This window comes from Canis lupus, chromosome 23 (genome assembly GCF_048164855.1).
Source record: "Canis lupus baileyi chromosome 23, mCanLup2.hap1, whole genome shotgun sequence".
Classification (NCBI taxonomy): domain Eukaryota; kingdom Metazoa; phylum Chordata; class Mammalia; order Carnivora; family Canidae; genus Canis; species Canis lupus.
In genome coordinates, this window is record NC_132860.1 from 39,317,915 (window position 1) to 39,333,588 (window position 15,674).

General features: G+C 36.0%; 1 protein-coding gene across 2 annotated transcripts in view; it reads left to right on the forward strand.

The window, feature by feature from the left end:
* TMEM135 (transmembrane protein 135) overlaps positions 1-15,674 on the forward strand; it is a 247,977-nt gene that overhangs the window by 213,927 nt on the left and 18,376 nt on the right. For both annotated transcript variants that reach the window (XM_072794963.1, XM_072794962.1), the window contains 3 exons: positions 8,052-8,198; positions 10,655-10,724; positions 14,233-14,400. In XM_072794963.1, the coding sequence (XP_072651064.1) occupies positions 8,052-8,198; positions 10,655-10,724; positions 14,233-14,400 (385 nt within the window). The remainder of the gene's footprint in view (positions 1-8,051; positions 8,199-10,654; positions 10,725-14,232; positions 14,401-15,674) is intronic.

Below are 15,674 nucleotides of genomic sequence, written 5' to 3' on the forward strand. Positions count from 1 at the left end.
TGTAGGTCCCATATCATATCACTGGGTGTTAGGAAAGAATTACAAGAACTCTCCAAGGAGCATTAGAAAGCCAAAACTACATTTGAACAATTACTGCAAAATTAAGTACTGAATTGTGTAGTACCACATTATAGGCTTCATTAGGACAGGGCTCATGTCAGACACATTTTCGATCATAAGCTTCATTAGAGTCACTAGAATCTGCTTTTCACCTTGTACTCCATCTCTTACCATAGTTACTGCCAGATGGTCATAGATACTGCAGGAACATTGGTTAGCAGCACTAGCATTGTATTTATTAGGTCACCAAGATTTTCACATGGATTAGGAAATTTTCACAACAGTTCTGTGAGATGGATATTTTTATGACCATGTGACATGAAGGAGAAATTGAGGCTTAGAATACTTGACTAATGTCACATAGTGACTTCATATACTTACTTGAAACTTAATGCCTTTCCATTTTATATCATAAATGTTCCTATTTTATTCTCCTAAGTACATATAGTAGATGCCTAGTGAAGACTAGGTATGTAGTACTTTTATAAGTATAGGAGGGAAAAACTAGGGTAGGCTTCGATACACTAGGAAAAGATTTCATATGACTATCTTATTGGATTATTCTGTGGATCAAATTAATTAATGCATGAAAAGTGTTTAGAACTGTGCATGGCACTTAGTGCTCAAGAAATGTTGACTGTTATTGTTGCTAGTATTCTTATGGGGATAAGCCTTAAACTGCACTTGAAGGATAGCTTTAGAGAACCAGAAGGGAAGAGGAAGAACCTTCTGGGTAGATGTGAATAATGTTAGCAAAAGCATGAAAATTATAAACATGAAACATGAGATAAAGGTGGGAAAATCAACTTAATTGGTATGACAAATTTGTATTAGGGCCTGTAAAGGTTTTATTTTTAATAATGGTCAGAGCAGGGCAGGAAGACCTAAACAAACAAACAAAAAAAGACAAATTTGAACTTGATAAGATTGGCAGTAGAGAATGACCAAAGAGTTTTGAGCAGAGTAGTTGACATTGTTTCAGAAAGATTAGTCTGACCACAGTATTTGGGACACTGTAAAAGAGAATCAGAAGGAAGAAAGATGAAATGATAAGGACTGAGATTTGGGCAATAGTGGAGGATTAAGAGAAAGAGGCAAAGTTTAGACTTGGCATAGAAGGAAATGAAGACCTACTAATATTTTCCTTCTTCCCTTTCTCCTCCAATTCTTGCTATGAGTCAAGTATTGAAACCTAAGTACCTGGAAAAAAAGGTGTTATTAATAGAAAATCAGGTGGTATTCAAGGAGACTAGCTCACCCCACCCCATGTTGACAACTAGGTATCACTCACATCCATGTAAAAAAACTAGAAAACAATCCAAAGACAGGCAGAACAAACTCCACAACTAAACGTAGAAAAGAAGCTGCATCTGAGAGGTTAGAAAAGGTAGAAACAGTGATTGGAAGCTGCCCTCAGGAGGGAGGGAGCTGCAGATGTAGAGAGGGAAAAGAAACAGTTTCTCATACTGGGGAGCCCAAACTGGAAGACAAATTCCTATCACATCTGGCTTTGAAAACCAGATGGGCTGAATTTGAGTTTGTATAACCACCAGGATTTGGAGCCTGGAGCTTAAAAAGTCAGCTGACTCAGTACTGAGCAAGATGGGAGAGTGAGTGATATTTGGGTCCTGCCCTTAAAGAGACAGCAGCCCATGGAGAGGCAACATAGGAATGACAGTTTGCACAGTGCCTGGGACAACCAGGAGGAAGATCTCTTTATACTTATTTCTAGTGTATTGTGGGACTTCTCTGGGAACAAAGGAGCTGACAGGCATCATTTTCCTCATCTATTGCCCAGAATAAATGCAGGGCCACCTGTGGGAGACACTGCACAGACACTTGCTACCTAACCTTTTAGCAGAGTGCCTTGCACATGCATTCTGCTGGGGAATGGCCCACTCTGAGCCTGCTGACCTCAGTCCTGGGCTCAGGGCACATTTTGCTAATCTCACCCTCAAGACCCTCAAGCCCTCTTGTAGTCTTGCCTCCTTAGATCTTGCAGCTTGTCTCTCACTAACACCACAAAGAGCAAGCAAAGCCCACAACAGGCAGAGTGAGTGAAGATGTCTGGACTGAAAGAAAAAGCAACTCAGACACAACAGCAGGGCACAACACAAACAGGAGATTCTCCTGAAGTACCAGGTTCTGGTGAATATGGGACACTAAACTGCAAGGCACTAGAGAACCTCTTCTTTATAAGCCGCTACTTTCAAGAGCAGTAGGTGTAGCTGATTTTCCTAAACACAGAAACTGATGGAGAGAGATAGACAAAATGAAGAAACAGAGGAATATGTCCCAAATGAAAGAACAGGACAAAATCACAGCAGATTAAGTGAAATAGAAATAAGTATGCTTTATAGAGAATTTAAAGTAGTGATCATAAAGATACTCACTGGACTTTCAGAAAAGGGTGGAGGACATCAGTGAAACCCTTGACAAAGAGATAAAAACATAACAGAGATATAGAACTCAATAAATGGGGGATCCCTGGGTGGCTCAGCGGTTTAGTGCCTGCCTTTGGCCCAGAGCATGGTCTTGGAGTCCCAGGATCGAGTCCCGCATTGGGCTCCCTGAATGGAGCCTGCTTCTCCCTCTGCCTGTGTCTCTGCATGTGTCTCTCTCTGTGTCTCTCATGAATAAATAAATAAATCTTTAAAAAAAAGAGTTCAATAAATGAAATTAAAAATATAACAGATGGAATAAATAGTAGATGCAAAGGAACCTATAAGTGACCTGGAGTGTAGCATAATGGAAAGCAATCAAGCTGAATATGTGAGAGACAAATACTGCATAATGAGAATAGACTTAAAATATTCAGTGACTCCATCCATCATAATAACATTCACATTATAGGAATCTCAGAAGGAGAAGAGAGAGAAAGGGGGGCAGAAAATATATTTGAAGAAGTAATAGCTGAAAGCTTCTCAAATCTTGGTAGGGAAACAGAGATCCTGATTCAGAGGCACAGAGATTCTCCAACAAACCCCCAGACAATAAGGAGGTCCACACCAAGACACATAGTAATTAAAGTGATAAAAAATAGTGATAAAGACTTTTATTTATTTATTCATGAGAGTTACAGAGAGAGGCAGAGACACAGGCAGAGAGAAGCAGGCTCCATGCAAGGGGATGATGTGGGACTCGATCCTGGGACCAGGATTATGCCCTGAGCCAAAGGCAGATGCTCAACTGCTGAGCCACCCAGGCGTCCCAATAAAGAAAGAATTTTAAAGATTGTAAATGAAAAGACAGTTACATACACAGGAAACCCCATAAGGCTATCAGCTGATTTTTTAGCAGAGACTTTACAGGCCAGAAGGGACTGGTATGATATATTCAGAGTGCTCAAAGAGGAAAATTCTGCAGCCAAGAATTTTCTATCCATCAAGGCTGTCACTTGGAAGAGAAAGAGTTTCACAAACAAAAGTTAAAAGAATTCATGACCACTAAATCAGCCCTACAAGTAATGCTAAGAGGGACTTTGTAAGAGGAAAACAAAAACCATAAATAAGAGTAAGAAAAAAGCAGGAAGCACACACACCCACAAATAAGTAAATCTATAAAAGTCGGTCAAGAGAAGCACAAAATAAAAGGATATAAAATATGATACCAAGTATCTGAAATGTGGAGAGGGGAGGAGTAAAGAATGAGTTCAAAGGTAAGTGACCATTGGCTAAACGTAGACTGCTATCTGCAGAAGATGTTATAAATAAATCTAATGGTAACCACAAGTCAAAAACAGTAATCGTAAAAATGAAAGAATAAGGAATCCAAATATTTTGCTTAAGAAAGCCAACAAATCATGAAAGAAGAGAGCAAGAGAAGAAAGGAACATAGAGGAACTATAAAAATAGGGGCACCTAGGTGGCTTAGTGGTTGAGCGCCTGCCTTTGGCTCAGGTCGTGATCCCGGGGTCCTAGGATCAAGTCCTCATCAGGCTCCCCATGGGGAGCCTGCTCCTGTTTCTGCCTATGTCTCTGCCTCTCTCCCTGTGTCTCTCATGGATGGATGGATGGATGGATGGATGGATGGATGGATGGATGAATGAATGAATAAATAAATAAATAAATAAATAAATAAATAAATCTTAGGAAAAATAATAAGCTTAAGTAACAAAATAGCAATAAATGCATGCATATCAATTAATTACTTTGAATGTAAATGGACTAAATGCTCCAATCAAAGCACATTGTGATGGAATGGATAAAAAAGCAAGATCCATCTATATGCTGCCCACCAGAGACTCATTTCAGACCTAAGATGCGTGCAGACTGAAAGTAAAGGGATGGAGAAACATTTATCATGCAAATGGAAGTGAATAGAATGTCTGAGTAGCAACTTATATTGACAAAATACATTTTCATACAAGGACTATAACAAGAGATAAGGAAGGACACTATATAATCATAAACAGTACAATCAGATAAGAAGGTATAACAATTGTAAATATCCATGAACCAACATGGTTCATAATACATAAAGCAGTTAATAACAAAACATAAAGAAAATAATCAATAGTAATACAGTACTAGTAGGGGAACCTCAACACCTCATTTACATCAATGGATAGATCATCCAAGCAGAAAATCAACAAAGAACCAGTGATTTTGAATGACATATCGGACCAGATGAAGTTAACAGAGTCAAAACACTCCATCTTAAGACAGCAGGATGCAGACTGTGTTCAAGTACATGGAACATTCTCCACAATAGGTCACATATCAAGTCACCAAACAAGTCGTAACAAATTCAGAAAGATTGAAGTCATAAAAATACATCTTTTCTGACCACAATGCTATGAAATTGGAAATCAAGCACAAGAAAAAACATGAAAAGCACATAAATACATGGAGGTTATATAACATACTACTAAACAATAAATGGGTTGACCAGGATATCAAAAATGAAAAAAAAAAAATACGTGGAGACAAATGAAAATGCAAACACAGCAGTCCAAAATCTGGGATACAGTCAAAGCTGTTCTAAGAGAGAAGTTTATAGCAATATGGGCCTACCTCAAGAAACAAGAAAAATCCTAAATAAACAACCTGACCTTACATCTAAAGGAACTAGAAAAAGAACAACAAACAAAACCACAAACCAGTATAAGGTAGTGAATAATAAAGATTAGAGCAGAAATAAAGTAGAAACTGAAAAAACAATAGAACAGATCAGTGAAACCAGGAGCTAGTTCTTTGAAAAGATCAACAAAATTGATAAACCATTAGCCAGGATTCACAAAAAAAGAGAAAGAGGACTCAAATTAATAAAATTATAAATGAAAGGGGAGAAATAGTAACTGATAGCACAGAAATACAAAAAGATTGTAGGAGTATGTTAACGTATGTGCCAGTAAACAAAAGTCCAGGACCAGATGGCATCACAGGAAAATTCTACCAGACATTTAAAGAAGAGTTAACATCTATTCTTTTTAAACTATTCCAAAGAATAGAAGAAGGAAAACTTCTTAATTCATTCTGTGAAGCCAACATTACCCTGATACCAAAACTAAAGATGCTACAAAAAGAAATATAAGCCAATATCTCTGGTGAACATAGATGCCAAAATTCTCAAAAAAATATTAGCAAACTGAACCCAATGATACATTAAAAAATCATTCACCAGAATCAAGTGGAATTTATTCCTGGGGTGGAAGGGTGGTTCAGTATTCACAAGGCAATCAATGTGATTCATCATATCATTAAAAGAAGGAATAAAAACTACATGATCATTTCAATGGATGCAGAAAAAGCATTTTACAATATAGAGCATCCATTTATGATAAAAATCCTCAATAAGGTAGAATTAGAGGGAACACCACAACATAATAAAGGCCACAAAAAAATCAACACCTAATATAATACTCAGTGATGAAAAATGGAAAGCATTTCCCCTAAGATCAGGAACAAGACAGGGATGTCCATTCTCGCCATTCATATTTAACATTAGTACTGAAAGTCCTAGCTACAGTGATCAGAAAAGAGGAAAGAAGAAAAGGCATCCAAGTTGGTAAGAAAGAAATAAAATTTGCAGATGACATGATACTATATATAGAAAACCTTAAAGACTTCACCAAAAAAAAAACTGCTACAACTGATAAAGGAACTCAGTAAGATTGCAGGATACCAAATCAACATATAGAAAATCACAGTATTTTTATATACTAATAATGAAGCAAAAGAAAGAGAAATTAAAAAAGCAGTCCCAATTGCACCAAAAATAATAAAACGGGAGTAAACTTAATCAAGGAGGTAAAAGACTGAAAAACTATAAAATATTGTTAAAAGATGTTGAAGATGATGCAAACAAGGGGAAGATAATCTGTGCTCATGGATTGGAAGAACAAATATTGTAAAAATGTCCTTCCCAGAGCAATCTACAGATGTAATGTATTCCCTATCAAAATGCCAACAACATTTCCACAGAACTAGAACAAATAATCTGAAAAATTTTCTGGAACCACCAAAGTCCCTGAATAGCTAAAGCAATTTTGAAGAAGAAAAGCAAAGGGTCCCCTGGGTGGCTCAGTTGGTTAAGCTCAGTCAGGTTAAGACCTGACCTTCGGCTCAGGTCATGATCCCAGGGTTCTGGGACGCCCCCCCCCCCCCCCCCCCCCCCCCCCCCCCGCATCAAGCTTCCTGCTCAGCAAGGAGCCTGCTTCTCTCTCTCCCTCTGTCTGTTGCTCCCCCTGCTTGTGTACTCAGGCTCTCTCTGTCAGATAAATAAATGTGAAAAAAGAAAGAAAAAGAAAGAAAGAAAGAAAGAGAGAGAGAGAGAGAAAGAAAGAAAGAAAGAAAGAAAGAAAGAAAGAAAGAAAGAAAGAAAGAAAGAAAGAAAGAAAGAAAGAAAGAGAGAAAGCAGAGTTGGAGGTGTCATAATTCCAAACAAAGCTCTAATAATCAAAACAGTATGGTATTGGCACAAAAATAGGTACATAGATCAGTGGAACAGAATAGAAAACCTAGAAGTAAACTTTACACAATTATATGGTCAGTTAATCTTTGACAAAGCAGGAAAGAATATCCTGCTTTTTGTGGGAGTGCAAACTGGTGCAGCTATGCTGGAAAACAGTATACGGGAGATTCCCCAGAAAGTTGAAAATGGAACTATTCTACAGTCTAGTAATCACAGTACTGGCTATTCACTCAAAAAATATGGAAACATATTTACATTCAATTTATTGAATTAATAAACATATTAATTCAAAGAGATACATGTACCCTTATGTTTATTCCACATTATTTACAATAGCTAAATTATGGAAACATCCCAAGTGTTCATCAAGAGATGAATGGATAAATGGATGTGGTGTGTGTGTGTGTGTGTGTGTGTGTGTATGGAGTATAATGGAATATTATTGAGCCACAAAAAAGAATGAATCTTGCCATTGCAACAACATGGATGGAGCAAGAGAGAGTATAATGCTAAGTGAAATAAGCTAGCCAGAGAAAGACAAATACCACATTATTTTACTCATATGTGTAATTTAGGAAACAAAACAAATGAGCGAAGGGGGAAAAAAAAGAGAAAGACAAACCAAGAAACAGATTCTTAACTATAGTAAACACACTGATGGTTACTAGAGGGTAGATGGGTGGGGGATGGATGAAATAGGTGAAGGGGATTAATAGTACACATATCTTCATAAACACTAAATAATGTATGAAATTGTTGAATCAGTGTGTTGTACTCCTGAAACTAATATAACATTGTATGTTAACTATGCTGGAATTAAGATAGAAAACTTAATAGAAGAATTTGCATTATTAAAGAAATGGCTGTCAACATTTTCTAAGTATTCATATTTTAAGAGCCTGTTATTTATAAAGCATAAGATCTTATGTAAATTTTGAAAAATATTATTTCAAATGATAAATACTCTCCAAAATGTATTTGTATATCAACAGAATCAGGGTTTTTTTTTTTTTTTTTCCTTATTGTCTTGTCTTTTTTTAAGGTGAAAATGCCTCACATTGTGCTCTTTTCTTTAGATTTATTGTAGGGAAGGAAGAAATTCCCACACATTCTTATTCACCAGAAGCAGCATATGCAAAAGTGGAACAAAAGACAGAGAAACATGAAGAAAAGCCAAGAAGAATGAATATAATTGCTCTAATCAGGAAACTTGTGGATTCAGTGTAAGTTTTTTATCTTAATATTTAACGTTGTCACTGTTTTATATGATGTTTTATATATATATATATATATATATATATATATATATATTTTACATCAGAAACAGTGCATAGAGGTGTATTAAAGACAGAGAATGGGCAAGTCAATGTTAATCTATTATTTTTGTCTGGGCTATAGACCATCTCTGCCTTTAAAATAGATTTGTATGAATATGTAATAATTTTCTATGTCAAACCTAGGCACAGTTGCAGGTGGCTAGAATGGGGAACTTTAGGAAACAGGTTGCTAATCAAATATGCCTGTGTGGAAAGGAGAAAGAAAACTTCTGGGACATATTCAAGAAGATACAGGAATAATGAGTAAGCTTTACATTTAAGAGTAAGAGTAGAAACATTTGTCTTTTTTAAGAGTAGAAATTTTCAGGGCTTTGGAAATGGAATAAAACATCTTTATTTGTATATTATACAAAAAAGTCTGAATTTCTTATAAATAATATTTTTATTGAGTATAGATATTTTAAGAACATTAATGATTTAAAATTAGAACATCAGTTAATAAAAATAATCTTGGTAATGATATTTTAGAGAGTGTTGAGTGAATAGCCAATATATAAAGTTAGGGATCAGTTATGGGAAGATGAGTCTTAGACTCTCATTTCACCCCTGCTGGCTTTGTGACTTTGGGCAAGTGATTTAACCACCTTGGATTCTGAAGGTCCTATATATAGAGAGAATCACACACACACACACACACACACACACACACACATTTATATACACACCCAGAGACACACACACACACACACCACCTCTTCTTTATCCATTCATCGATGGACGGTTGGACTGCTTCCATAATTTGGCTGTTGTAAATAACATTGCAGTCAACATGGAGGTGCATATATCCCTTTGAATTAGTGTTTTATAATTTTTGGGTAAATACCCACTAGTGTGATTACTAATAAACTTCTTAAGTTCGAAAATCGTTATGGATCACATGAGTGGAGAAAAGAGGCAGAGAATCCCTGTTCGTGGAAATCATATCACCAAGAATCAGGGGGGAATGCAGAGAATGTATTATGTGGGTGAATGATGCCTTGGGTATCAGAACTAAACAGGTCATGCATGGCAGAACTTGTCCAACTGGCCACAGTGAGTCCACTGCTGTGAAGGCAGATGCAGGGTAATACATCAGCAGAGCAGATAAGACAGGAAATGGGTAGTCTAGGATTTGAGAAATTTTAATAACAGACTAAGGGAAGATTAAATGACAGTATAGCTGATACCAGTACTTGACTTCACTAGCAAAGATAGTCTAACGATTTCTGTGTAGTTCCAGTAGCACTGGCTGAGGAATGTCTTTGAAGAGGACACTTAGAAGTATGAAGAGTGATGGTTTACATACGGCCACCCTTCTCTGATTTACCTCTTTGAGGCCCCAGCTTTAACCACTCAACTTCACATGGCCAGATATGCCCCATCATTGATGACATAAGTAGAAACTACTGCTGTCACCCTGTCTGTGAAAGGCTGCCTGTATACTCCAGCTGTGCTGAAGAATTGGATTTCCGAAAGGGTTTTGCTAATCAGTGTGCAAATGCAATTATAGAGATTTGGAGCCAGAATATCACTCTATGACTTATTATTACAAATGAGAAAGTTAATCTGTTCCAGCCATGAAGATAATTAATGAACTGCAGTCCGCAAGAGTTATAAAGACAACTCATTTTGGAACATGAATGCTTCAAAGAGAAAGGGGGAGAGCTAGACCCATTTAGATATTTTACTTACTTTTTTATGCCTTAAGTGAATCTGTAGTCCTGGAGTCAACATACGAAATAATTAAAAATCCGTATGTCTTGAACAGTAGTCCCCCCGGCAGAATCATTTACTAAACACTAGAGGACCAAGTGGTTTGCATTTCAAACACAAATAACCTACTTTTGAATTCCCACATGATCTATTACTATATTTATTTTAAAAACTAAATTTTGAATTTTAATACTATATCATGTTTCTTTTCCAGATGTTTTCTCTCAAATATAATTAAGTATAAATTCCTGTAACCTGAGCACTTTCTCATTATGATTGTTGCTCAAGTACTGACTTCATGGATGATTTATGTACTTTATATTCTACAGTAAGCAACTTAAAGCTTCTAGAAGATTTGGCAGAGTATAGAGATAATATATACATATTTTTCATATTTAGTCACAAATATTTACCAGTGTTTTTTTCTGTTCCACATTTAAGTATTTTGACTGCAGTCATATATTTTATGCCCTGTGTCAAATGGTGAACTAAAAAGAAAACAAATGTTATTTTTGCTTTTTTATGTCCCAAAAAATCAAAAGGTTCACATATTTAGAAACAAGTAGGTAATGTTTTCTCCTTTTTTGGTTAGAGAACTTTAAGCACATCTACATACATGCGCATCATTTATTATTTTTGTTTTATTTCAGATGTAAGCACGGACCAAGGCATAGATGTTGCAAACACTATGAAGATAATTGCATCTCTTATTGTATTAAAGTAAGTATATAAAAGTATCACTATTAGCTCTGGGGATATGTATAAAAATAATTTTTTAAAAATTTTATTTATTTGAGAGAGAGAGAGAGAAAGCACAAGGGGGAGAGGGGCAAAAGAGAGGGAAAGTAGACTCCCCACTGAGTGCAGAGCCAGATGCTGGGCTCAATCTCAGGACCTGAGATCATGACCTTAGTCAAAGTCAGACATCCACCAGCTGAGCTACCAGGTACCCCATATAGAATCTTTTTAATTAAAACATGATTTCAAAGTAGATGGAAAAATGGACAATAATTGCTATCATTCTTTGCATTTGACTTGAAGAATAAGAAATTTGTGAAAAATAGGTGACAATTTATCTTTTAGTCTTCATTTACCAGATCCTTGGTTAAATAATTTTAAAATTCGCTTATTTCAAGATTAGTGTAAAACTTTCAAAGTGGAAGAGAAGGTTAAAGAACAGCAAAGAAAGACAGAAAAATAGTTACTAAAATTTCCACTTCATACCATATTTTCATTAGAATACATTTTGGGGGCACCTGAGTAGCTCAGTGGTTGGGCACCTGCCTTCAGCTCAGGTTGTGATCCTGGAATTCTGGGATCGAGTTCCACATTGGGCTCCCTGCAGGAGGCCTGCTTCTCCCTCGCCTGTGTCTCTGCCTCTCTCTCTCTGTCTCTCATGAATAAATAAATAAAATCTTTAAAAAAAAAAAAAAAGAATACATTCTAGAACAAGGCCGCTGGAGTATACTGTGTATGAGTGAATCAGCAGTACCACACATATGCTGTGCATAATCTGGTATGGTGGCATTTGGTGTTGGACTTGCAAAGCTGTCACATTTTTTAAGGCATGGAGATAACTGGAGCATGTCCACAGTTGCTCTACAGTAAGGAAGTCAGCTCTGCCCGCTGGCATAAATTCCTCACTCCCTAATATGTTAGTGTGCCAGTGTGTCTCTCCTCGCCCTTCCCCATCCTGTGCCTGTCATCCCCCATCCTCCATCACCACCCAGTCTGGGAAGGAAGTTATTTTCGTTGCAGATAGTCTGCCACAAGTGTGGCCACCTGCTACAAGTTCTTTAACAACCCTGATCTTCAAGAAATTTATGTTCTTTCTCATCATACCTAGTTCCCACTCAGTTGATACCGAGCAGTTGCATAGCACCCCAAAAGACTGCCTTCCGGCACCCACTCTGGAAGGGAGGGATTGTATCACATTAGTGCTTAAGAGTGTGAATGCCTGTGGTCTGATGTTGCTGCTGGCATGTGCCCAAGCCAACACTACCCTTAGGGTCCCTGAAGATATGACTGGAGGTTAAATCGGTAGAGGATTTTTTCAGTTGTGTGGTGATGCACTCCTCCCAAGTCTGATTTCCTGCCCCACTTGAATGTCGGGCGTGGAGGTGGGGGAAGCAGTGTTGCTGGCAGCCTCAGGCTGTGCCAGCTCCCAGACAGGAGTTGATTTCCTCCAACTGGACATAATTCTAATTTAAGGGGTAACTTCAAGGAGGGAGCTAGGAAAAATACTCTGGTTAAGTCAGAGGTATTTGAGAAAGTTTGGGAAGAGGGGAAATGATATTAAAAAAATATATCTATGTGAGAAAGTTGGGAGGGAATTACCGAGGAAGGAAGACATTGTTTCAAATGTGTACCAGTCCTATATACCTGGCAATTTATCTATAAATTGGAATATTGTCCATGAATGTAAAATTATTTGGAGACCTGGAAGTGAAGAATTTACACTACAAATAGAGTAAAATATTTTTGCCAGCGCACCTCATTATTCTATCAGCTCAGTTATACCATAGTTAAATCATATCCCTGAGTAAATATTCATGTGAATTAGCCTTCTCCTCAACTCAGTATGCTCCATTCATACATTTTGTTGGTTCCTCATAACTGCCAGTCTCTGTTTTGTTTTTGTGCTTTCTGTCGAAGCAATCTGAAATGCTTCCCTCGTGCTAGCTCCTTCTCTTTTCTGTTTAAATGTCACATCCTCTGTAACCTTACCTTACCATCCAATTTAATACAGGCTGCCTGTTAATTTCCCTCCTAGAGTCATAATCATTTCCTGCACAACACTCAATGTAACCTGTAATTATTTTATTTATTAATTTATTTGCTCTTTCTCTAATGAGCATGAAGCTCCATGAAGGCAAGAACATTGTGTCCTCTCCACCACTCTCTCCCCAGTTGGCACATAAGAGGCCTTCAGTGCATATTTTCTGAATACATGAAAGGGTGAATGGATGGAAGGATGAATAGATCTCCTGAAAATAGCATGGAGAGATTGAACATGAGTGTGATCCTTGAATCCTTAGCTGAATATTGTTAAGATTATTAATGGCAAGATAAACTGTGAACACTTCATACATTAAACATATACTAGGCACTTTCAGTTAAGAAAATGCATGGTAATTTATGATACTTGGTCAGACAATTTAATTTTTATGTTTTAGCCAAGTATTAGATAGTTTCAGGTAAATTAACAAATGTTTCTTCGTAGTAATTCAGGTTTTTTTCTAATAAAGAAGGCTGCTATCTGGAAGATACAAACCTGACCTTTGGAACTTAGCAGGAATGTAGACATTTTTCCATCCCAGTAGTGGTGAGAGAGGAGGAGGATGGGAGACCAGTATTATAGTGTATTGGTTGAATCACATAAAATACTGTTCTTTTATATAACATTTCCTTTTATGCTAATTGGAATTTTTCAGTCTCTCAGTATGAAGTGACGTTTAAATTTCATTGCCTTAAGTACTGAAATGAAATTGATCAATACTTGTCTTCCTTTCTGTTCCCTTTTGCACTATAAATAGTTGCAGATAATACAAAAGTATGTTGGCAGCAAATATGACTTTGTAGTGGATTTGTTTTTTCAAGTTTTGTTTAGTATACCTTAAGGCTACCATTTCTTAGAGATGTTTTAGCCTGGCACAGTTGAGCATAGAAATAAAAACCTAGGTATAATGATTTTTTTTTTTTTTTTAACCGGGAGAATTATTTTAACCCATTTAAAAAGTTGATACCAAAGGTCTAAAAATAAAATTATTTTCTTCTGTCAAAAGGATTCCTACTTATTAAGAAGAGTTCTCTGTTAAAATTTCCAAGCAATAATTGGTTTTATTAACTGCTTTTTTGGAATTTCAGCGCTTTTGTTCCCAAAATTCAGTTGCAGTTTAGGAATTATAAATCCTATTTTAACAATATTAACAAGATGTCAAGAACTGAAATTTTGATGCATAGACAAGCTTGGCTAGTGCTTGTGAGACTTTCAAAGTTTTGGAAATCAAAGAAAGTATAGTCACTGAAAAAATTTACCCTTATTTTAAGGCAATTGTTTTAAAATTGAGGTCTTTAAGACTTAATTCTGAAAATACTTTGATATATACTTGTGTGATTTATTTACTTATTTATTTTGAGTTCTGTTTGGATTCTGCTATAGTAAAATTCATATCTATTGAACTTAGAAATTTGTATGTAAATTAAAATCTATCCCAATGTTTTCTAGGGTTTCATCAGAATGTTCAGTGTGGGATATTTGATCCAGTGTTGTCTCCGAATTCCCTCTGCTTTCAGGCATCTGTTTACACAGCCATCCCGGCTATTTTCTCTCTTCTACAATAAAGAAAACTTCCAGCTTGGAGCTTTTCTGGGCTCTTTTGTTAGTATATACAAGGTAAGGCTTTCAGAAGAGGAAAGAAAAATGGGAAATAAATAACATGGCTCCTATCAGAATGAGATATGGCCTTTACCCATCTGTCTTTTTTTTTCTTTCTATTGTATTCATAAATATCTCAACATCTCCAAATACACACAGTATATTGGGAATTGAGGAAAAGAGAAAGGAAAAGAGAAATTTCTTCTTTTAAAAATGTTACTTAATGGCCTTGAAAATGTAGACATATTTGCATTTATACATAATACTAAAAATTCTCAAAGACTTACTTTTTTTTGGTCAATAATGAAGATACTGAAAAAATACGAACTTTTTACTATTTCCAACAGCAAAAGTGGTATTAATATATATGGTCTATTTGTATTTCTTAATCATACTTACTGTCTGGTTATTAGTTTAAACATATTTCAGACGCTTCCAGCTGATATCAGCACTCGGATAGAACCAGTGAAGATTTCCTTTTGTAACTTATATAAGCAATGACTTAGTATCCCTCTTAGACCTACTCAGTATTCTTACTGCATTCTCTCAAAAAACTGTAGTGAACATTCTTCTACCCCTGTCTGCATGTTCCTACACATGTATAAGCTTACACCTAAACACATATGTAGGGATCATCCATGAAATAGTACTCTGAAATTTTAAGTAGTGATGTTTGTGTAATGGGAAACACTCAAATATAAATCATATTACTGACATTTTATTAACTATCAGAAATTTACTTTCTAAATCTAAATGTAGATTCCAGATGGTAAAATGTGTTAATTAAGGGTAATTGTACACACACACACACACACACACACACACACAGACATATACACTTTGTTCTTAAACTAAAAAAAAAAATTAATACTGGGAAACTTGATTTTTGGAGTCAATTTGGATAAGATGGTTATGTATCATTTTATGTAAAAGTTTACTTATAAAAGGTAGATATGGAGGAAGTATTTTGAAATGGGCAGGAGAATAGAAGCAACAAATGATAAACTATAGTTAATTACTTGTTATGAAATATTAGTAATATTGAAAGTATTTTCAATGTTTGACTAGGAAACATTACTAATGTTTTTGAACACATAAGAGCTAATAGGACAGAACTTTGGCAATTATATGTTTATATTCATATTCTTTTTTGTTTCTCATGTCATAGAGTTTGTATTTATTCTTAACGTAAATTCTTGAGTGTTACATGTTGATTATCTTCAACATTTTTATCCCAGGTTGGTTATTCTCCACCATCTAGCATATCTCAGAGCATGTTTTTATTTGTATGC